A 22,757-nucleotide genomic window follows, 5' to 3' on the forward strand; every position below is an offset into this window, starting at 1 on the left:
CAATTTTAATGGCTCAATGGTATAATTGAAGTCAAAACCAATGTTTAGAATTGTAATTGAAGAATTTGAAATTTTAGTAGTATAAATTATATACTACCCAAATTTTGGTGGTATTTTATGTAATTTACCCTAAATTAAAATTTTAAATCAAATTTAAAAACTTGAGTTTTTTTCCCCTTTCCTTTGGGTGGTTTGCTTTACGAGCGGTCTTGTGTGAGGGCTTTGGGCTCAACATAAATGTTACTGCTATTGCATTATAACGGAAACTTGTATTTTTCAAAAGGGTAAATTACAAACTGCATCGCTAAATTTTACTCCCTCTCCTATTTTGCTCACTGTACTTTAAAAAATTTCACTTTCTTCACTGATTTTAGTATTTTGAGTTTTTTTATCGTTCCGAAATTAAATAATTAATGGTGCTAAAATGACATTGTTTAAAAAAAAAAAATTTCACCAAAATGACATCATTTTGTATCTATATATAAACCTTTTTATAACGTCGTTAGTGAGAAAATAATGTTTTTTGGCCCAATAGGGCAACCCGAAAAGAATTTGCAAAATAGGGCACAAACATTTTTATTTTGGGATCTACGGTATTTTCTACCATGCATGAAACTCGTCATATCGAGGTGAAGAGTTCGAATAAAAATATTTTTTTTATTCAAACTTTTTACCTCAATGTGATAAATTTTAATAAAAAAATATATTTTATTGGAACTCATCACTTCGATGTGACGAGTTTCATGAACACTGTAGAAAATGTCGTAGATCTCAAATAAACTTAGGCTTATTCCATTTTCTCAAATAATCTACCGGTTTGCCATATTGGACAAAAAAAAGGGGGGAAACGATTTAGTGACAAAAAAAACTCAATGTATTAAGTTTGGTGATGAAATTGAAAAAAATTAAAGTACATTGCGTGAAATGGAGAGTGGGTGAAATTTAGTTATCAAATTTGTAATTTACCCTTTTAACAAAGTAAATTGAAAGTCAACCCAAAGTGTTGAATCTTAGGCATAGGCCCAGTTAGTGAGTGATGCGGGTCGACCAATCTGGACCCAACCTATCATTTCCAAGCTCGGAAAGCAGAGCCTGCTGCTTGCTGGCTTCTGAGACTTTGAGGCCCAGCAGAACTCTCATCATTCCTTTCTTTCTTTTTAATTGTCTGGATGATTACGATATATTATCTATTCTTATTTTCACTAAATCATTGATGATATGTACACACTCTATAGATGCAATTAATAAAACTCATTATCTCAAAATAGAACAACAATACCTTTAACCACCGAGAGAACGTGATATATTCAAGTCCCGTCATTCTTAATTGTACGAAATGATATGTATTGTGAGCTTGAAAAACCTTTTATTGTCAATGCATTTTTATTTTTTAATATAAAAATGTTGTTTTATGTGTATATACAAACTTAATAGTCGAACTCTAAAATTTGTGAAATAAATAAATTTCAAGTTTAAATTTATATTCAAGTACGTAAATTATAAAAATGATTTTACTTAAATTGTGCTAAAATAATTTTTATATCTTGAGCTTAAATCAAATTTATGTATTGTTAATAAGTTAAGAAAATTCTGAATAAATACAACATTAAAAATCATATGATATTATTTAAACCCTTCTTCCATTGCTCTTAGGGACGGATGCACTACGCCTCCTAGGAGGTCAAATGTATCCTATTATTTAGGGAAAATATGGAATTTAGTTTGATGTGTTAAGAAAAAAATGGAGAAAATAAATAAAAACCATACCCATTATTTTTTAAAAAAAGTATATTAAATTTTTAAACTTTATTATAAAATTTCTGGATCCGTCACTTATTGTTCCACCATTAATATGGGTTTCAATTCACTCTCTTAGTTATACATCTATTTTGCTACTACTTTTAGCTTGGAAACTTCCTTTGCCGACACTTTCTTTTCTTAAAATTTCTTAAATGTTCTCCATTTATTGTTTACCATATTAAAAAGTTATGAATAAACTAAGGTTATTGTCACTTTATAAATTTGATAATAAACACATCATTTTTTTCAAGTTACAAACATATTATTTAATTAAAATAGTGTTATAAATAAATTATTTTATTATTAAATATTATTAAATTAATTGTATTTGATATAATAATAATTTTATTTTTTTAAAATTATATTTTTTTTATCAAATTTCATAATTTAAAATAATATGATAAATTTAACAATTTATATTTAAAAATTTGATTGTTTTATTTTTTTCTTAAATTGTTTGCTTTTCTCTCATAAATGTTATTTTTACTTATCTGGTGTGATAGTAGTTTAACAAGTGGAGTCTCTTAATTTGACAATATCACAAAAGGACTAAATTGACGAAAATTTTAAATATAAAGAGTTGAATTTATCGAATCGTTCTAAGTTAAAATTTAATTGGTAGAATATATAAGTTTTAAGAGCTAAAAATGATATTATACCGTGCCACATTAGACTTTCATTTCAATTTTGATAACGAAATGATTTCATTGTAACAACATTTTAATTGAGTAATTTGTTTTTAACTTTTAAAAAATGTGACGTGTTTATTATCAAACCTATAATTAAGTGACCTTGAGTTTAATTTACCCAAAAGTTATCCATTGACATTGCTTACTTTTCCGGCTACTATTTATTAATACCGCACGTGTTTTCTCAAGGTTTTTGTTTTTCTTTTAATATTTTATAATATATGTATTCGATACATTTTCAAACATTAATTTAAAAACATAAATATTAGACTTTATCGATGAATAAAAGAATGCATATTTGTAAATATATATATATATATATATATATATATATATATATATATATATATATATCAGTAAATAAATAAAGGTAAAATAATAAAAGATTTGTCAGTAAATGTTCAAAACAGTTGAGCAAAAAAATGGTTTGCAAAAGCGAGTGGAAAGATCTGTTAAAACAGTTTAGCAAAGGAATCAAAGCAAAAGCAAAAGAAGAAGAAAAGACATCACATGGGGGCATTGAAGAACTTTCATCTCGTGCCAATAAGCTTTTTAGCTTTGAATGATTCGAAATGCCACGCATCTACCCCCTGCCGGTTTGTGTTTAGGGTTCCAATGGTCAAAGATGGGCCTCTGCATTTGCCTTAAAGCAATGTTTACTCGTCTCAACCTTTTACATTTCATAGCCGATTTCCTGTCTATATTCGGAGTTCTATATTCGGAGTTTTTACTGTCTACGTTCGGAGTCCTATATTCGGAGTTTTACCACCTATGTTCAGAGTTCATGACTACCTCTTCGAGTAACGTCGTCTGCACTAGTTGGTACAGCTTGAGGTATTGCAGCATATAGTGCAGGAAGATCTTTATATATGGAAAAGAATGAAGGAAATGTGTATATATATATTAATTAAAAACAACTTGCAAGCCAAGCAACCACACTTTGAATCACAAATCCAGAAATTGTAACACCAAAAAACTATGGCAGCATCCCCTCTACTGCCACATTATATTTTCATCAACCGTTACAGTTAGTGTAACTATAGGAAAAAGGTTGATGGGGCAGCTTTGCCACCTACCATCAATGGTAAACTAAAAACCAACCTCCATTAGCTCTATCCCTAACTGGAAAGCCGAGCTCCAACTCCGTAGTCGGGTACTGCGCCGAGAGTATAAACATTCATGCAGGGTCCCCATTAGAACCTGTGAATGAGTATACTCTGTTTGCAAATTACTAGAGGCATGAAATCAAAGTCCAAAAAACGACTTTCTGATGTGTTAGTCAACTGAACTAGCTACCAATTTGAACAATTGCTAAGATTTGATTCTAACCTTTCTTCAGACTTGCATCCCCCATATCATGCCACCGGCACAACTATCCCGTGCCTTCTCGAGGGCGGAAACTTTGGCATAATGTGTTGATAAGGCAACCTCACTCATTGTCATCTCATCCTGAGGTAGTTCGTATGTTTCGTTGACAGATCCGGACCTCAAATCACCTGGAGGGATAAAACAATCGATGGAAAGGCCCGGTATGTTAAAGGCAACCTCCTCGATCGTCCAAGCTTCTTCCATCCTTGTTTTAGTATGGCTCATTGCAGCTTCCCCGAACCTGAAAAGTGTAATGATGGAACGCCCGGAATGTGCTATCATGATACCTTCGACGGGTCGGTAATCATGAAGATATGAATTGATTGTGGTTTCCCAATAAACAGTATCACCATCATTGGATTCGATACGAGTGAGATGTGAATCCTCCATGTGAACAAGAAGTCCAGTCTTCTGACTGAAGTAGCCAAATAAAACATGCCTAATGATCTCTGCCGGGCCTTTGCTCCTTGCCTTCAATGTCTGCAGATCGGTACAAAGCTTGAGGATGAAGCAATCCTCACCATTAAATGTCTTCTCTCCTATGCATTTTGCATCAGAAAACATACTAGCCGTAGTTCTTGCATCAAGACCCTTAATGAACCACAAAGAGAATATCAGAATACTAACAATGCTAAAAAATATGACTAGAGAGCCAATATTCAGCAGTCGATAAGAATATGAAACCTCACCTGGAGCGCTCGGCGCAAGGGTCTAACAGGACCGTTCGCGATACGAGCACCAAGCCAAGGAGTGTGTCTCCACACAAGTTTCCCATTACAGCCGGCATGAACCTTGCAGCCGCCGACCGCGAGTTCAACATACCACATGTCCGGATTCATTTGCCAAAGCACGAATCCACCGGACTCTGCACCTCTGGAGCCATATCGGTTCTTAACGGTCTTCGTCGCAGTTTCGTATTCACAAGCTATCATTTTGAGCTTTCCCATCACGTAGGCGTTCCTAATGGAATTTTGGAGCTTCAGCCCACCAGAAGCAGCTGCATACTGCTGCAATATGTACTGAGCAGTGGAAGTTTCCTGCAGAATACCGCATCGAAAACCCGAAAGAAACTTAAACAAGAAGGAATTTTACAGTCACAATATTTCATCACGAGAATGCAGCATATAACCCAGTAACGATCAAATGTGAAGTTTTTGTTTCTGAATTTTGCAGAAAGAAAACAATCTCAGCCAGTAAACACCCTTTTCTACTCTGTAGTTCCAACTATAACTTTGTGTTAAAGTAATATTAGTATCATTCTGGACCCCAAAAAAATTGTACTACTCTATTTTCTTGCTAACCAAACAGTTTGAATGAAAACAATGATTTATGAAAACGGATCCCTCAACCATAGAATAAGCTTAAAGGAAAAATGGACTAACAATGGGAGTGTCTTTTATGCTCAAGTGAGGCAGCGGGTCAGTGGAGCTAACTTGAACCGGAGCCAAAGGGGCACCCATGACCCCAAGCAACAGCCTTAGATCAGACCTTCCGTAACTCGTTGAAGCAACCGATGGAGTCCTCGAAAACTGTCCCATTACCCATTGTCCTAGCCCCGAGCCGAGCCGCTTCGAAACCCCGGTTTCCCCTCCGTCCGGCTCGGGACCTTCCATGAGCGGGGCTAAAGCTTCCCCGACCAGTTGCGCGCCTCCGTGGCTGTTGGGGCTGCTTTTCTTTCTCCGTAACAGAAGGGCGATGGGCGAACGGGCTCTTACGAGGCTGCTGTTGGTCCGACAGCGGGAAGGAGAAAGCCCGCAAACTACTTCCTCTTTGAGAGCCGAGAAAAAACCTTGCTTTTTCTCCATTAAAGGTCGGGTTTTTGCCCTTGAAGAAAATGGAGTCAGAAAAGAAGGTTTCCTAGTCTTCAACAAGAAATGAGAAGAAGGGTTGGATTGAAGTGAAGTTTAGAGAAGATGGAAGACTAAAGAGAGTGATAGGCTTCGTTCATGGAGGTTGCAAGTGGGAAACGTAGCGACTTTTGAAAGAGCGAAATACGGAAGTAGGGTTCATTATGATTATATACAGAGTTAAGCAGTCATAATTATTTATATAATAACTGTTTTTTTTCCCGATCAGAATAATAATTGTTTCTTATGAGCCATCATAGATTTTACCAGTGAATCGAACTACTACCACTACTGCTGCCCCCTCATCTTTATTTATAAAAAATTAGGCAGAAGCAGTGGACAAAGTCGTTGTTCCTTCTAGACAAAGGCATTCTTAATCTTAATTTGCAGGCAAAATTTCAATAATTAAAAGAGATTTTTCCATATGTATTCTTATTTTCTTTGGTTTATTTCTCTGGTCAGTTAGAAAATGAACTTTACTTCATGTCATGAGATACATACTAGAGGTGATCAAATCCAGATACTCAGATTTTTTGTATTTGAAATATTGGGTACTCGAGATTTTCGGGTCATAAAATTTTGACTCATGATCCGACCAATAAGAGACGGATACATGTAACTCGGATACTTATAAAACTCATGTATTTGCATTTTATGGTCACAAATACTCGATTAATATTTATTTTATATTCTTTTAACTTATATTATTTTTTAGAAAAAAACCACATAAAAATGTAAAATTTATAAATTTATAAATTCAAATTATATAATCTAAAAATAAAATAAAATTATAATTAAATTTAAAATAATTTAATATTAAAATAAATAATTTAAATGTTAAGGTGAAATAATTTGAAAAATATATGCTTAGAATGTTAAAGTAAAATAATTTTGACATTAGAAATAAAAAATCTAATTTTAAAAAAATAAAAAAAATCAGGTCTATTGGTTAATGGGTAGTCTGTTAAGGGTAATTTTATGGCCCGAGTCTAACCCGGAAAGCTGCCAAAAATAATGAATCGGGTACCCAGTCTGCAAAAATGGGTTTACCTCTCAAAGAAAAATATCCTATAATTTTATATCGGATCGAAAGATCAATGGGTTAAATAATTTAAATTGAATATTTTTAACACTCTTAATACTGATGGGATAATAATTAATTATGTGAATTTAGCATTTGAATATGTGTTTATTATTTATTTATTTTCTAAAAATATTAATTTTTGTAAGAAAACATTTATAAATTGTTTTATATCATAGAAAATAAAAATAAAAAATGTAAATCTTCCACAACAAAAGGGGATGGTGTAGCGTTGATTCTCTGCTCATTTCTTTTGACGCAACAGCCTTCTTCTTTACGCCCCCAAACCATGTGCACTTGCTTATTCCATATTTTTTATAGGGTAAACTACAGAGTTTGTCACTTTTATTTTAATTTTATAAATGTATAGTCACTCAATTCAAAAAACATAATATATGGTCACTTTTCTTTCGTTTTAATTAAGATGTGGTCACTGAAACGTTAGTTGCAGTGAGTTGGATGATGTGGCACATTTATAAAAAAGTTTAATTTTTATTTGAACCATTAAACTTAGATAAATTACTAATTATGGGTCTTTTTGTAAACCCAAAATAGTTATGGGATAAAATATCAATTTACCCTTCTTCCCATATGTTTATCAACAAACCCGAAACCTCCACACTTCACACCCTTTCACAACGGCGACGGGGATGTTGACACCAGTTGGATTTGGTTCACAAGACGTCGGGGAGCACATGGATGGTGGCGGTGAGGCCTGACAGTGACTGGATCGGCCAAAATTTGTTTATAATAGTGAGGTGGCTTTGAGTTCCCCGAGGGAACTTCGACGAGCTTTCCACGTCGAACGACAGTGACTCACGAGGCACACTCAATGGGATTTTGATCGCGGTGATCAGGCGCTCACGATAGCATCGGCGGTAACGGTCACTAGCAATCGAACAATGGTGGGGGATTGATGGAAAGGTGACGAGGCTAAAATGAAATTTGAGGGTTTTAATTTTAGGGATTTTCCATTTCTGATTTAGGAATAAAACATATGGGAAAGGGGTAAATTGATTTTTTATTCATGAACTATTTTGGGTTTACAAAATGTCCCATAATTAATAATTTATCTCAAGTTTAAGGGTTCAAATAAAAATTAAACTTTTTACTAACATGTTACTTCATCCAACTCAAGGCAACTAATGTCTCAATGACCACATCTTAATTAAAACGAAAGAAAGTGACCATATATTATGTTTTTAGAATCAAATGATCATACATTTATAAAATTGAAACAAAAGTGACCAACTCTGTAGTTTATGCTTTTTATAAGAGAGAGACAGTGATGAGTCATAAATAGGTATGGTAATAGGATCTAAATTTGATTCCACTAAATTTATAAGATTATTCTTTTTAAAATTTTAATTTGAATAGAGTTATTTAAAAAATGATTGATACACTCTAAGTGTCTAAATTATGTCTTAAATTGATTTTTGGTGTTTAAAAATAAATTTGTTAAAAATAAGTGTCTATTTTTTTCCATTACACTTTTACGTGACCATCGTTAAAAAATTGTTAAGTGACCGTTAAAAAAATCTTCACATGACACGTGTTATTTAACGATTTTTTTTAAACGGTGAGCATCTAAAAGTGTAACAGAGAAAACATTAGTCACCTATTTTTAATAAAAAATTCTTTAAACAGCAAAAGTCAATTTGAGATAATTATAATAATATCTCTATATTTATATTTATTTCTATTCGATCTATTTTTCATCTGTAATTAAGATATTTATGAACTTTTTGATTTATCCTTTTAAATTTTTTAATTTATATACACTTTTGGTAAACTACATGATTGATCACTTTCGTTTAAATTTTATATATTGTTTCTCATTGAATTAAAAAATATATAATATTTTGTCACTTTCATTTTTACTTAATTAAGATTTGGCTACTTTTATTTTTTTTTATTAAGATGTGACCACTAAATGTTTATTGTCGTTAGACTTTAACAGATTACTGACATGGCTAAGGGTGTTTAATTAATTAATTATATTAACTTATTGAACTGAATTACCCGAAATTTATTAACTGATTTTTTTTTCGTTTAACAGTTAATCGAACCAAAAAAAATTTAAAAAATTTAATCGTACCAAACTAAGTTCGGTTAATTGATTGGTTTATCGAATTAACCAAAATTTATAAATAATATATATTATATAAATATTTAATATTTTTTATTTATTTAGTTATTTCAATCGATTAATTTGGTTAAAACTAAAGTTTAAACATCCTTAAAGCTAAATGATATATAAATATATTAAAAATAATAATTTCAGTTAATTAACTGGTTTTGAACTGAACTAATCGATAACCGAAGTTTGAAAAAACTATTAACTGTTAACCAATCGAATCCAAAATAAACTGACTAATTAACCGATTGAAATTTCAGTTTGGTCAAATTTTTCGGTTTTAAGTGAAATATGAACACCCTAGATATGACATTGTGAAATTATAAAATTAAAAATGATAAACTAGACAAATGGCCACTAATGTTTGAGTAAGTTATCATTTTCCATATTGAAGTTTCAAAAGTAATAAATTGGTTATTAAAACATCAAATAGGTCATTGACCAATGATTTTATATCTAATTTACTGCAAAAACTTCCTAATTTTTTTATCATTCGAAATACTCGAATGCTTCATGTCCAAAAAAATTAATTTCTAAGTTTTTTTTTTAAATTTTAAAAGTATATATATAATGGAAATTTTGGAAAATTAGAAAGCTTTTATGTTAAATTAAATACAAAATCATTGTTCAAGGACCTATATGATGTCTTAGTGACCAATTTGTTACTTTTGAAAATTTAGTAGAAACTTAAACATTAGTGACCATTTGTGTAATCTAGTCTTTTTAATTTTATAAATGTATTATGTCACGCCAGCATTCCATTAAAGGTCTAACGATAATTAACCCTCGAAACCAAATATTATTTTTTAACCCGGTAAGAAAAAGTGTAAAAAAACTTAAATGAAAGTGATCAATCTTGTAATTTACGCTATACTTTTTTCAATTTATTTTTATTTTGTAGATTACAAATAAGATTATCTATTAGTAATATGTGTTTTGCTTCTTAATTAGATTTATTAAAACCAAATATTTAAGAAATGTATATGATTATTTTGGATTAGTATAATATTAAAATCAAATGATAACAACAAATATAATAAAAATTTAGATATTATACATATAATTAATTTTAACATTATAAATGAAACGAATTAAAAAAAATATTTTTTAGGTATAATCCGGCTAGGATTGATTGATGTAAGCCGAGGTTTATACATCTTTAATTTAGGAAAAGAAGAGGAAAGTTGTAAAGGTAGACAAAGACCGAAGAAGCTTGCCCATTATGCTCAAGTTTTAAAGCCATCAACGTTGGATCTGAAAAGAACTTTCTAATACCTTTGTTTTTTATTCTTTATGTCCCAGTCCCCTACAATTTTTGATGTTACAAGTGGACCATAAACAATACATATACTAGTCTAACTGCTCCTTAATCTATACCTTAACTGATCAAATATACCCCATTTAATTAGATATTAGATTTGCAATAAAGGTTTACAACTCTAAACATTTGACATTTGATATAACCATCGGCATAAGAAACTAGTCACATGTGATCATATATGGACCACATAAGCAAAATGTTAAAAATTAATCCAAAAAAGTCAAATCAAATTAGATACGAATAAATCTGGTTGCATCATAAAACGAACCACGACAAGGGATTAAACTACTGAAAAACTACCAGCAATCGTAAGTCAGAATCGAGCGTCGTAAGAAAATTATGACACAAATTGTGTTTCCAAATTCAATCCGAGGGTCTAAAGAATGAAAGATCAATATGATATTAAATGAGCATCATCTTAATCAGTCGAGGCGACGTCAAATTCAATCCAATAAAATTAAACAAAGGCCCTAGCCAAAAGAACCGATAAAAAAGATCAAAACTATGATAAAAGAAAGAAGAAAACATATCGTAAAGGTAAAAGAAAACGTATCATAAAGATAAAAAAAACATGTATAATGACGAGTTATTAAAAATTAAAAGAGAGAGAGATAAACAATGATAAGATATAAGAGATTAAATAAAACATAAAGAATATCAATGATTGATGACCAACAATATGATTCATATTGTCCCAAGCTAATAACTAACAAAAATGAAGAAGAAAATGTGAATTTATTTAATTATTATTATTAAAATTGTTTTAGTGATCAAGCTTTTGAAATTTTGATTATATTTATTTTAAATATTTTTAATAATTAGACTTATAAAATATATATTTACAAATTATATAATTAAAAAAATTTAAAATATATTTTCCCGCTAAAGGTCACAATTTTAGTGTGATGATAGAGTATCGTTTTAGGGAATATTTCATATTTATTTTACTATTCATGTTTAAGATTTATAGATGTCCTCTTAATAATATTATGTCTAAAATTTTAATTTGAGTCTTCTCGTTGAAACTATAATATATTTTATTGTTAGTTTATTATTTGTTGATTAGAGAGGAGATATCTAAATCTACCGAAATTATTAAATTTAATTCACAATTATTAATATTTTAAAACCATTAGGATTTGACAAATTAAATGGAGCAAAGATGAAGCTTAAGTTTAGTGATTGTTTTTCACATCCATGAATTATGAAAGATCAGTCTTAACGAAAAGGAAACATATTGGACCTCTTTAGCGTTGCACAGAGTATATTCCTTAATTCATAAGCATTTGATTCTTTCATCAAATCAAGTACCCCATAAATATCAATCTCATGCTTTAAACCCACTTTCTAATTTATTATTCAACCACACCCTGCCAATCCCCATGCTATAATCTAACCCCACACACAAGAAAACACCATTTACTTGTGTTCTACAAATTATTTTTAGGGTAAGCTACTCCAATGGTCATTAATATTTGGGTAAGATTTTGTTTTCAGCACTGATGTTTCAAAAGTCACGAATCGGTCACTAACGTTATCGTTTGTTACAAATTGGTCACTCGCCGTTAACAGACGTGATGGAAAATACACGTGGACTGTTAACAGTCGTTAACATGCTTACCTGGATGGTATAATTACACAAATAGTCCATGATATTTATATATTCTTTCAATTTGATCCTAGTTTTAATAAATTAAAATAAATTTGTCAATGAATCAGGAGGTGACATGTGTCATTGGTTACACACCTATCAGATTGAAAGACTAAATTTATTTTAATTTATTTTTAATTTGATATATTTATTTCTACCAATCAGAGGGTGACACGTGTCACCCTCTGATTGGAAGAAAATAAAGCAACAAAAAATTAAGTGGGGGATTCAGACATAGGACCCTTGAGTGAAATATTGCAAGCCAAACGATTGAGCGAAGACAACCATTTAATATACTTTGGATAACAAATGATATATATATTGTCTCTTAGTATGTAAATGATTTACTCAAAATTAATAATATATTATATATCTTAAATTATAAAATTACCTCTTTATTTTGTTTTAACTTATTAAATATTTTTATTTTTTTCTTAATTTATTAAATATATTTTATTTTTTTTAATATAAAAATATATATTATTTTATCTTTATCATCACTTAAAATATATTTTTAAATATCTTAACTTGAAATATATTTAAATATTTTACTATTAATTTAATATAAAAATATATTAATTTTACATTTAGATTCTACAAGTGTTTAAAAGAATTATACAAAATTTCATAAAAAATATTTTTAAGAGAGATTAATTTGTTCGAGCTCAAAATTAAAAGAACCTAAGAATTGTTTAAACCAAAATATTTAGTCACCAACAATAACTTTAATATTTTAATTTAAAATATTATTATTTTTTAAACGTGTAGACAGTAAACTATTGTTTTATAGTAAAAAAAAAGTTAAAATTAATTTTTAAATATGATGCAAAGATTAAAAAATATATATAATAGAGATGTAAAAATAAATTTTTACAAACAAAAATATTTAATAATATTTAATAAGTTAAAAAAAATAAAGAGATAATTTTAAATTTTAAGATATATAACATATTATTAAATTTAAGTAAAGCATTTACATACTAAGATACAAGATACATACCATTTGTTGTCCAAATTATATCAAATGGTTGCCTAGGCTTAATGATTTGGCGCGCAATATTTCACTCAAGGGTTCTATGTTTGAATCCCCCACATGCTTCTTTGTTGCTTTATTTTCTTCCAACCAAAGGGTGACAGTGTCATCATCTGATTGGTAGAAATAAAGATATTAAATTAAAATAAATTTAGTCTTCCAATCAAATGATAACATGGACTATTTTAATTTATTAAAGCTAGGATCAAATTGAAAGAATATATAAATAACATGGACTATTTGTGTAATTATACCATCCAGGTAAGCCTCTTAGCTGCTGTTAACAGTCCACGTGTGTTTTCCGTCACGCCTATTAACGGCGAGTGACTAATTTGTAACAAACGATAACATTAGTGACTGATTTGTGACTTTTGAAATATTAGTGGTGAAAACAAAAACTTACCTAAACATTAGTGACTGTTGGAGTAGTTTACCCTTATTTTTAATTTGTTTTTTCAAAGTAGTTTCAAAATAGTACTTATATAAAAAATTAATCTATTCAGAATTTACTTATACTCTATAAACACAATTATTCAAACACAAATTGTCTACAGAGAATAACATTCTCTTTTACCAGTAAGTCAATGGTCGGTAATATAGGTTAATTGAATCATAAAAGAAAAAAATAGAATTTCCATTATTATTATGGCTTTAAACAAGTCGAGCCTTAGCTTGAGCATTGCTAAGCTCGACTCGAAAAATGTAAAGTCGAGCTCTAAGGAACACGAAATCAAAAATCGAAGCTCGAAAAAAAATTGAACTCGAAACATTCTCAGGTTTAACTCGACTGAAGTTCAAACTCAAGCTTGATTAAATTTTGAACTCAAACTCAAATTTGAACCTTTATTACATAAAAATCTTATATTACATTTTAAAAATAACATATAAATGTTAATACTATTAATAATTTAATTCAAAATCTTAAAATTTAACATATTTTTTTAGAATTACTCGTGAACTTTTTAAGTCGAGTACTAAGCAACTTATTTCAACTCGTTAAAAATTCAAACTAAGTTCGAGCTCGAGTCAAATACATTCAATTTGAGTATTAACCGAGAATTGAACGAATATTTACTGCCCCAATGTCGGATAACATTTAAATTGGTAGTAGCCTCGGCGAAAGAAAATGACCCATGGTCCTAGTGGAGCCCAATCCGTAATTTACAAGCCCAATTACGTGTGAAATCAAATTCCGTTTGGGTTTGCCAATAAGACATCGGCAAAGAGACAAAATATTCGCCATTATTTTGGGTTTCAAATCTTGAATTAATCATAAATTTAAAGTCATATTTTGAAACTTAACTTCAACCACTGAACCAATAGTTTGTTAACCAATGACCTGTTAAAATGATCAATATTATTGTAATAAAATCAACATTACAGAGACGATCTCCTTCAACATGGTTCAAGCAATCTTTATTAATGCAACTAATAAGCAATACCAACAACTTTGTTCATCCATTTTTGGTGAAAACATTAACAAACACAATGTATCCTTTTCCATATACATGAAAACAATTCGCCATCTGCAAGAAAGTGAAAGGCCCTAATCTTGTCCAATCCCTACCTCTTCCCGAAAAAGAAGTTAGTCGCATCTCGATTTACACTATATGTACAGATGGAAGCACTGGAATCACAGCAACTCTAAACAACCTGCTCATCACCACTGCCGTTATTGTCGGGACTGCTTGTCAGCATCAAAAGTTCCATTAGCTCCAATCGATACTCGAGGCCTCTAAGGTAGTGTCCCAACAGCATACACCTTCAGGAAAGATATGAGAATATCAGAGGTAGCTACATTACCATATCTGAATAATAATAATACAGGTTCGGTCAAAAAATTGTTGAATGTTAAGTGTGACTGAGGCTTATTCAGGTTCAAACATGAAGAAAACCTCTCAAATCTCGAGATGATCTTTCATTCTCCCAAAGTATACCGATCAAACACATTAAGTTGAAGTGTAAACAGGATTCCACTATAATGAGCATTAATACAGAGGAATGCACATTTCCTGTTAACTTTGAATGAGCTAGATTTCCCTTTAAAGTATTTAACTTGAATAAACTTGTAGGGTTGAAAGTGTGTTAGAATAAAAGAGACGGAGGAGACAAAAGGAATGCTGCAGGAGAGCTGGACTAACCAGAAGAGTAGACGAGCAAGATAGTCCCGCGTTAATGAAATGAAGGCTGGAACTGAAGTGAAGTGTTCTCAACAAGTTCGGCGCAATCTTCACTACCAATATTTACAGTTCCATGGCAGTGTTCTCTGTCAAAGGAGGAATCTTGGAATGCATCCTTGGAGAAAGAGTGGCAAGGAGACCGTGAACTACAGAGTGGATTGTGTCTTTCACTTCAGGAGATGTTGGTTTCAGAAAGCTCAGCTACCTGAAATTATGTTTGAAATTTATTAGCCATGTCAACATAAATTTTACTGAAACTCATTTCTAGGAAAAGATTCGTGTGATAGATTAAACACTCAGGGTACAGAAATCAGAGTAAAATCGTTATATCTAGCAATTTGCAATAAGCAGTACCCCTTCAAGACAAAAGCTAATCCCATTGGTATACAATGTGCGGCACGGAATTGTCACATTGTTAAAGCTCTTTTTAATTAGTTCAAGCTTCCCTTCATATTAATGGATATAAAAGCAAAGAAATTAAACTCTATTTTCAATTGGAGATATTACTTTCATAGCATCATGTTTATGGGAAATTAGTAAATCAATTTGCTTTAGAAGATTTTGAGACTATGGAAACCTTTTCTGGTTCTAGTGATCTTAAGTCAAGTAAATCATTCTTTTCTTCGCCAACAAACTGTTGCATCTGCAGAGCAGCATTCTTCCTTTTTACTTCATGGAGTTCCTTCAATAGAGCAAAAAACAGAAATTGAGCATGTATTCCACCAACTTGCAGATAAGGATTTGAAGAAACTGTAAAGCAAAAATATATGATCTGTAGTTATGTACATATCGTGAAGATATTCACCAATTTGAGAAAGCTAAATCTTCTAATATAGTATGTGTGTATGTGAAGCAATTGTTAATATCTGAACCGGATAAACCATGGAACATACATCTCATGGAACGTAGATTTTGAAAAGCCAGAAATTCGCAACTCACCAATACTTCCATGGTGGTAACTGGTAAACTCCCAAAATATAAAATTATGAAGAAAGGCACATCTAATATCTTAAATTTAGTTTTCTGCTCCCTCGTATTCTTCCATTGACTGGTCTATTCAGTTAATAAGGTTGGCATGTCTGACATATAAGCACAACTATCTGTTTTCCCACGTATCTAAATTCTTTCAGAATGCTATTACCAACAATTTGGAATGCATGACATAACAAGTTGGCCAAATATCCTATCCCAAATGAAAAAAAGGGGTAATTGGGGGAATTGTCAACAAGTTTCAGAAATATGGATCTCATATCAGCCAAAAGAGGAAATAAGAAGGTCATAGGGGTTCAAATTTGTTCAGAGCATAAAGTTAACTTTATCCAGGCCGTGCATCAAGTAAACGGTTCATAGTTTAAAAGGAAAAACAAACCATGAGAGGCTCCTCAATATGCTGTAGCATACCTTTTTCACTGCAGTTAGACGAGACTTCAAATGAAGAATGTATTTACGAGCTTCCAAGGGCATTTCACCCAGCCTTGAAAGTCTATATCTTCAAATTGCTCTTTATGGTTTCTTCGTATTCAGATGACAAGCCATTTTCTCAAAAAGTTCATTTATTTTGTACTGTCTAGTAACATGTCTTGTAAATCAAAGTTCGACTTTTCTAAAGTTTGATTTTCCAAATCTCCTTCACAACCAAGGTTCCGCTCAAGGCAAAGCCTATATTCAGCATTCCTCAATGTATAACTGCAGTTCAGAAGAACTATTGTTCATAATAATCCCAATATCTGATAGATACTATTGAAGATAAATGGTACTCTGCATGTCTCATGGTACAACTACTAAAGATAAATGCTGAAGTGATTGTACCATATTAAGAAAACATAGACGCAAATGTGAACTATATACATGGAGGAGATAAGACCCCATCAGGATTCAGCTTTTAAGTCCTAGTGGTGGCAAACACGTATACATTGAGCCATGTTTTGCACGATGTAAATGAGTTTAAGATTTGGCTTTTCACTAAAACAACCATTAATGATATCAACCTTTTTTTCTGCCTAAAATAGGGTTGAATGAGGACATAGTGCAGTTAATAAGCAGAACTGCAAAGGTATGTTTTACCATGCTATATTGTTCCAGTTCTTAGCTTTTCTTTAAGTACAAGGTATGTGATCCCAAGGACCCTCCGATACAGAGAAAACTTATTAAGAAGTTGAATATATCAATGTCCAACACATACCCATACCCAACGCTTACACCTGATCGTAGTAACATAGCAAACAAGCATTAAAACCATCACGGCAAGCAGAGAGATATACTGGAGCATAGAAGCATTTAATATAATGGAGCACATCACACATCACGTAGTAAACAACATACCCGTCATCATAGAAGAAACCAACAATTTGGAGAGGGGTTCCCATAAAGCCTCGATAAAGACTTTGAAACCTATCAGAAGGGAGTAAACCCAACATGCCAGAAATAGTCCTTTTCATGCATCCACAGTTGTAGGGGAGACATCTTTTTGGATAAGGCTAACGTCCAATGGTTCTATCTATGTATGCGATTGGTAAGGACAGATTCCTGAAAGAAAAAAAAAGATGCTAAAAATTCAGTCGATTTCTAAATCATAAACCTCAAATGACCAAACCCAATCCAAATTTCAGTAATCCATAAAAAGGGTAACTTCCCAGAATTGAAACTTGTTTCCGGAAAAGCTTGCTTACCTTAGATGGACTGGGATGTGAATCGAACCCATCGTGGAAAGCAGAGGCGTCGGGATTAGAGGAAGAGAAGGCGGGAGAGGGGTTCTGCCGTATTTTTTAGGGTTGATGGGGAGAGGGAGCGAAACGGAGATATGGAAAGAGGGAGAAATAGGAGATTGGGCCTTGGATTGAGCGTGTTTTGAAAGAGAAGAAAGGGGGGAGGGATAAGAGAAAGAGGGGCGGCTGCCATGTAGATTCAATTCCGCCACCGCGACTCTTTCAATCCTTCGTTCTTTCTCTGCCAATTAGGATTTCTTCTTCTTCCCTTTTTCCCTCGAGCAGCGACGGTAGCCACCAGTTAAGTTGAGGATGGAGAATTGGAAGTTAATGTTTGAGGCAATGAAACACGGTGTCAACTTAGCTACTAATGCACATATGACGTGGCTTATTTCTCTCGTTTCTTTTTTCTTCTTCTTTTTTTCCCTTTTAATGTAATAAAAGATATCTTGTTTCCTTTCAAATTGTGGGATTTTCTTTATATTTTTTTAGAGAAAATAGTAAATTCCTTCTCATATTATGATTTAATATTTAATTTATCTTTTAATTTATTTTTAGAAAAAATTAAGAGAATTATAATATTGGTGTAATCACCATTTTTACCTCTCCATTCCAGCATCTCCACGTTGCATTTCCAGCAGCTGCAGCAGCTCCTCCACACAGCATTTCCAGTAGCTTCCAGCGACAGCTGCCCCTCCACATTGAAGCTATAGGTGAGTCACCACCATAGTTTAGTGACTCACCGAATTCCCCCTTATTACCCGGTCCATAGAAAGCTTTGTGGTGGCTATAAAAGCCACCACCGAACCTGCAAAGAGGGGAGGGGAATCGATAGAGAGAGCAAGAGAAGGAAGCTAGAGAAATACCCAACAAACAAGCACCAAAACAGAAAGAAGATCGTGAAGAAACTTACCGGAGCAGGGAACCCGAACGTCGCCGGAAACCACCGGAGTTCGAAGGTATTATTGTAGATATATTAAGATTAAATGCTCTTTAGGTTAAAATAATCTCAGATTCGGGTTTAGGAAAAATAAAAAGAAATTTTAGTGTAAAAAATATATATATATTTCCGACCACCGCGGGTGGTGGCCGGCGGGGGCTGCCGGCGTCGGAGCAAGTCGACCAACCGATGACCGGATCACCTCCGGTGAGAGAGGACTAGAGAGAAGTTAGAGAGAATTGTCATCTCTCTTTAAGAGAGAGAGTGAAAAAATGAAAATGAGGGAAATAATCATTTGGGACAATTAAAGGGTATTTAAACCCTCACCAAAACTACGTAGTTTTGGTGAGGGATGTTTGTGTAATTTCTAATTTAGGTAAACCATTTACGTAGTCCTCTTGAGTTCTGTAAATTTACAATTTGGTCACTGAAATCAAATCCTAAACTTCTAATTCGGTCTTATAATTTTATTTACTTTATAATTTAGTACATGATATGCTTATATATATTTAAGGTAAAATAACTTATTTAACCATTGTAGTTTTAATAATTATTATTTTAATCACCGATTAATAAAGGGATATTTACACTATTATTAAATATATTTTTATATTTCGAGTTAGGTTCATTAATTTAGATATCATTTTCTTTTGGTCATTTTTTATATATTTTTATCATTTATATGTTTAAATTAGTATAGTATTTATTTATTTATTCATATATTTATTATTTATATTTTTATTCACTAATATTTATATGAAATGCAATATTATAAATTTTTAATTCGATTAGACAACAATGTTTACTTATTTTTAAATATTAAGAAGGGCAGTCTTAAAGCAACTCGATGTCAATTTTCTGATATTTTAAATAAATAAACATCTTACTTTTATAAATTATATTAATCTATTTTTATTATTATTTTTAGAAAAATGTTTTTATATTTATTTATTTTTTAATATCGAAGAAAGAGCTGTCTTAAGGCACCTAGAAGTCCTTTCTGATATTTCTTAATAAATAAATATTTTATTTATAAATTAATAAATTTACTTAAAATTATAGTAATAAATTTAAATTAAATATATTTTGAATTTTGAATTTTTAATAATAGAGACAATTTATAATTAAAAAGTACCAATTTTGGGCGTTGTAGGGGTGCTAATCCTTCCCTAAACGTAACCGACCACGAATTCCTTTTTATTATTAAAAAGAACGAATTTTTGGTTAAAACGCAGATCAGTTTATCTTTTAATTGATGTTTTCTTAAAAACTCTTTTAAAAGATATTTTTAGGTATTCGACCTACCTGACCCAAAAGGCCGATGGTGACTCCCAAATTATTTTCAAAACCATTTATTCACATCACTTTTCCCGTCAAGTTAAATTTTTCGTGCCCGGACGAAAACCGGTTACGACAGCTTGGCGACTCCACTGGGGACTTGTCAAACTTCAAATTAATTATAAATTGTCTCTATTAATTAGAAATTAAAATTCATTATTTAATTTTTAATTCTTTTCTTTCAAATTTTTATTATTTATTATTTTTATATTAATATTGTTTTTTTATTCAGGTATTAATTATTTTATTTATCTGTTAGAGGTTTTGTAACCCCCTAAACCCGGCCTATGCGTTTCGACTAAGTCTAGTGGATCACATTATGATTCTTTAAGACATTTTTCCGAAACCGTTTTCAAACAATGTAATATCACATTATAAATTACATGAAATTATAATCATACTATCAAAACCTAACTTGTAAATATAATACCAATAAGTAATAAATTAATTTAAACATATCTTAAAAATCAAATCACGATAATCCGAATAGTAATAGTAAAAATGTCATCATATTAAAATCCCATACTTTAAAATAGGTCCATGTCACAAATAAAGTCAACTTGCAAGGTAAAACATTACAATCAAATATACTTCAGAGATATTTGATCCTCCAAGTGCTCAATCCAGGGTATCTAACCAACAGTATCTGAAAGGGAAAAAAATTTTCGAAAAGTGAGCTAGGCTCAGTGTGTCCCAATATTACCATAAATCACTATAGGTACACTAAACATATCATAGTCCAAAAGTCTCATAAATTATACTGCAGTAAATCTCTTACAAAGCGTTACCCTAAGGAACATCTTAGGCCTGAGAGCCTACCCAAGATAGATTTCGGGCCGTGGGGCCTACCTAAGAACACATCTTAGGGCCGCAGGGCCTACCCGAGAATGATCTCAGGGCCGCAGAGCCTACCTAAGAGTCACATTAGTCTGTAAAATTTTCCAGCTTGATCAGAGCTGTACTTTATAAATTCGTATTCCAAAATTCAATTGCACCGTGTTATAAATTCCATAAATCCATAAACATGGTAATCATATACCATTTCAAAACAAATATCAGATAACAATCATAATCCATAAATCATCACATTAAATCGTGCATCAACAATACGGAAACCAAAGAATTCAGTGTACCACATATTAAAACAAATAAAACATTCAGTAATAAATAGGGAACACACCTCGATAATATGTTCAAATCGTGGATCTACTGATTGCTGGTTTCACCACGCTCTACTACAGTTTTCGAACCTAATTTATAATATCACTATATACTAATGGGTAACATAATAAATCTCTAAAATCATAAAATTTACGAGTCTTACGAGTGAATACTGGTATATGTGGTTTAACTGATCTAGAAGAGTTTGGGTCGAGCTATCGAACGATCCGGAGAGTCTCTTGTACCTTCAAACAATAATTAATCAGCCCCAAATCTTACTTAATTGTTCAAAGCTAGAATTCTTAAGTATATAAGCATTTTTTCGGGTTTGACTATCATTTTGGGGTATTTTCGAGTCTGAATTTGGCCAAACAGATTGCGGAATCGGAATCAGGACGTCGAAAAACATAAGTATGACTTTTTGAAAATTCAGATTCTTGGTCAAGTCAAAGTCACCACTTTGACCGTAGATTTGGAGACCTTCGGATTCGAATTTGACAAAACAGACCACGGAAACGGATTCGGCACGTCGAAACTATCAGGATAGGTATACTCGGAAAAGATTAACGGTCGTTTAATGCTCGGTCAAAGCCATTTTAAGTTTTGGTCAAAGAAAGTCACGGTCACGGTCAACGTCGGGTCGGTCAATGGTCGGGTCGGGTCGGTCACGGTCGGGTCGGGTCGGGTCAACGGTCGGGTCGGGTCAGACCGGTCAAACCGATTCAGACCGGTCAACCGGTTCGAACCGGTTGAAACCGGTCAAACCGGTCAGAACCAGTTGAAAACCGGTTAAACCGGTTTCCAGCAGCCACTCGCCCTGCGGCGGCGCGTGTGGCGCATGAGGCGTCTTCCGGGGCCCTAAAAATCCCGGAAAAATTTCTAAAAATTATTTTGCGATTTCAAGATACTTACACGATCGGTTCAAATTTTTGAACGGCGAGAGCTCGATTTCAAATCGGCCGAATCTTTGACTGCACCACCTCCTCACGCGCGCCGTCTACGGCGGACAAGGTTGACACCGGTGAACTCGGAACGGCACAAGGAACACGATGGTGCGGGAGGTGTCGTAAATGGAGCAACGATCAGCGGTGAATTTAAGATTTCCTCGGCGATAGAGCTAACAAACCGTCGCTACTTTGACTGGAAATTCCCGACGTTTGGCCGCGTTTCGCTTCAATTAATTTGAAGGGTTTGTTCCTCGCTCGATGATGAACACAACGGTGGGTTTAAAACGATGATCGGAATTTGGACGGCGTCGGAATCGGAGTTGGAAACTGCGTATGGGAAAGGAAAATTGGGAGCTGCCGACAGTTTTAGGGTAAATTCAAGGCTTGGTCCTTGGATTTTCTTCACTTCTAAAATGGCCTATAAACTCTCATAAATTTTGATTTAGTCACCAACAATTTACCAATTTTCACAATTAACCTCTAAAATTTCAATTAAATATTATTTTGAAAATCGGGTTGTTACAATTCTCCCCCTCTACAAGAAATTTCGTCCTCGAAA

The 22,757-nt window shown here is 32.3% G+C and overlaps 1 protein-coding gene, 1 long non-coding RNA gene and 1 pseudogene across 2 annotated transcripts; all 3 read right to left on the reverse strand.

Moving 5' to 3' along the window:
- Positions 1–3,410: 3,410 nt before the first annotated feature.
- On the reverse strand, positions 3,411–5,762 carry LOC120120609. Its single transcript, XM_039140205.1, has 3 exons — positions 5,240–5,762; positions 4,547–4,894; positions 3,411–4,448 (listed from the first exon to the last, which is right to left on the reverse strand). Exons 1-3 carry the CDS (start codon positions 5,660–5,662, stop codon positions 3,825–3,827), a joined length of 1,395 nt encoding a protein of 464 aa, XP_038996136.1. The 5' UTR covers positions 5,663–5,762; the 3' UTR covers positions 3,411–3,824.
- An 8,566-nt stretch (positions 5,763–14,328) lies between these two features.
- On the reverse strand, positions 14,329–16,058 carry LOC120120632 (annotated as a pseudogene).
- Positions 16,059–16,394: 336 nt separating this feature from the next.
- On the reverse strand, positions 16,395–18,145 carry LOC120120610. The gene is made up of 3 exons (XR_005515913.1): positions 17,777–18,145; positions 17,430–17,633; positions 16,395–16,793 (listed from the first exon to the last, which is right to left on the reverse strand). It is a non-coding gene; the product is annotated as an uncharacterized LOC120120610 (long non-coding RNA).
- Positions 18,146–22,757: the final 4,612 nt, after the last annotated feature.

The sequence above is a fragment of the Hibiscus syriacus genome, unplaced genomic scaffold, assembly GCF_006381635.1.
Source record: "Hibiscus syriacus cultivar Baekdansim isolate YM2019G1 unplaced genomic scaffold, ASM638163v2 tig00110342_pilon, whole genome shotgun sequence".
NCBI classification, from domain to species: Eukaryota; Viridiplantae; Streptophyta; class Magnoliopsida; order Malvales; family Malvaceae; genus Hibiscus; species Hibiscus syriacus.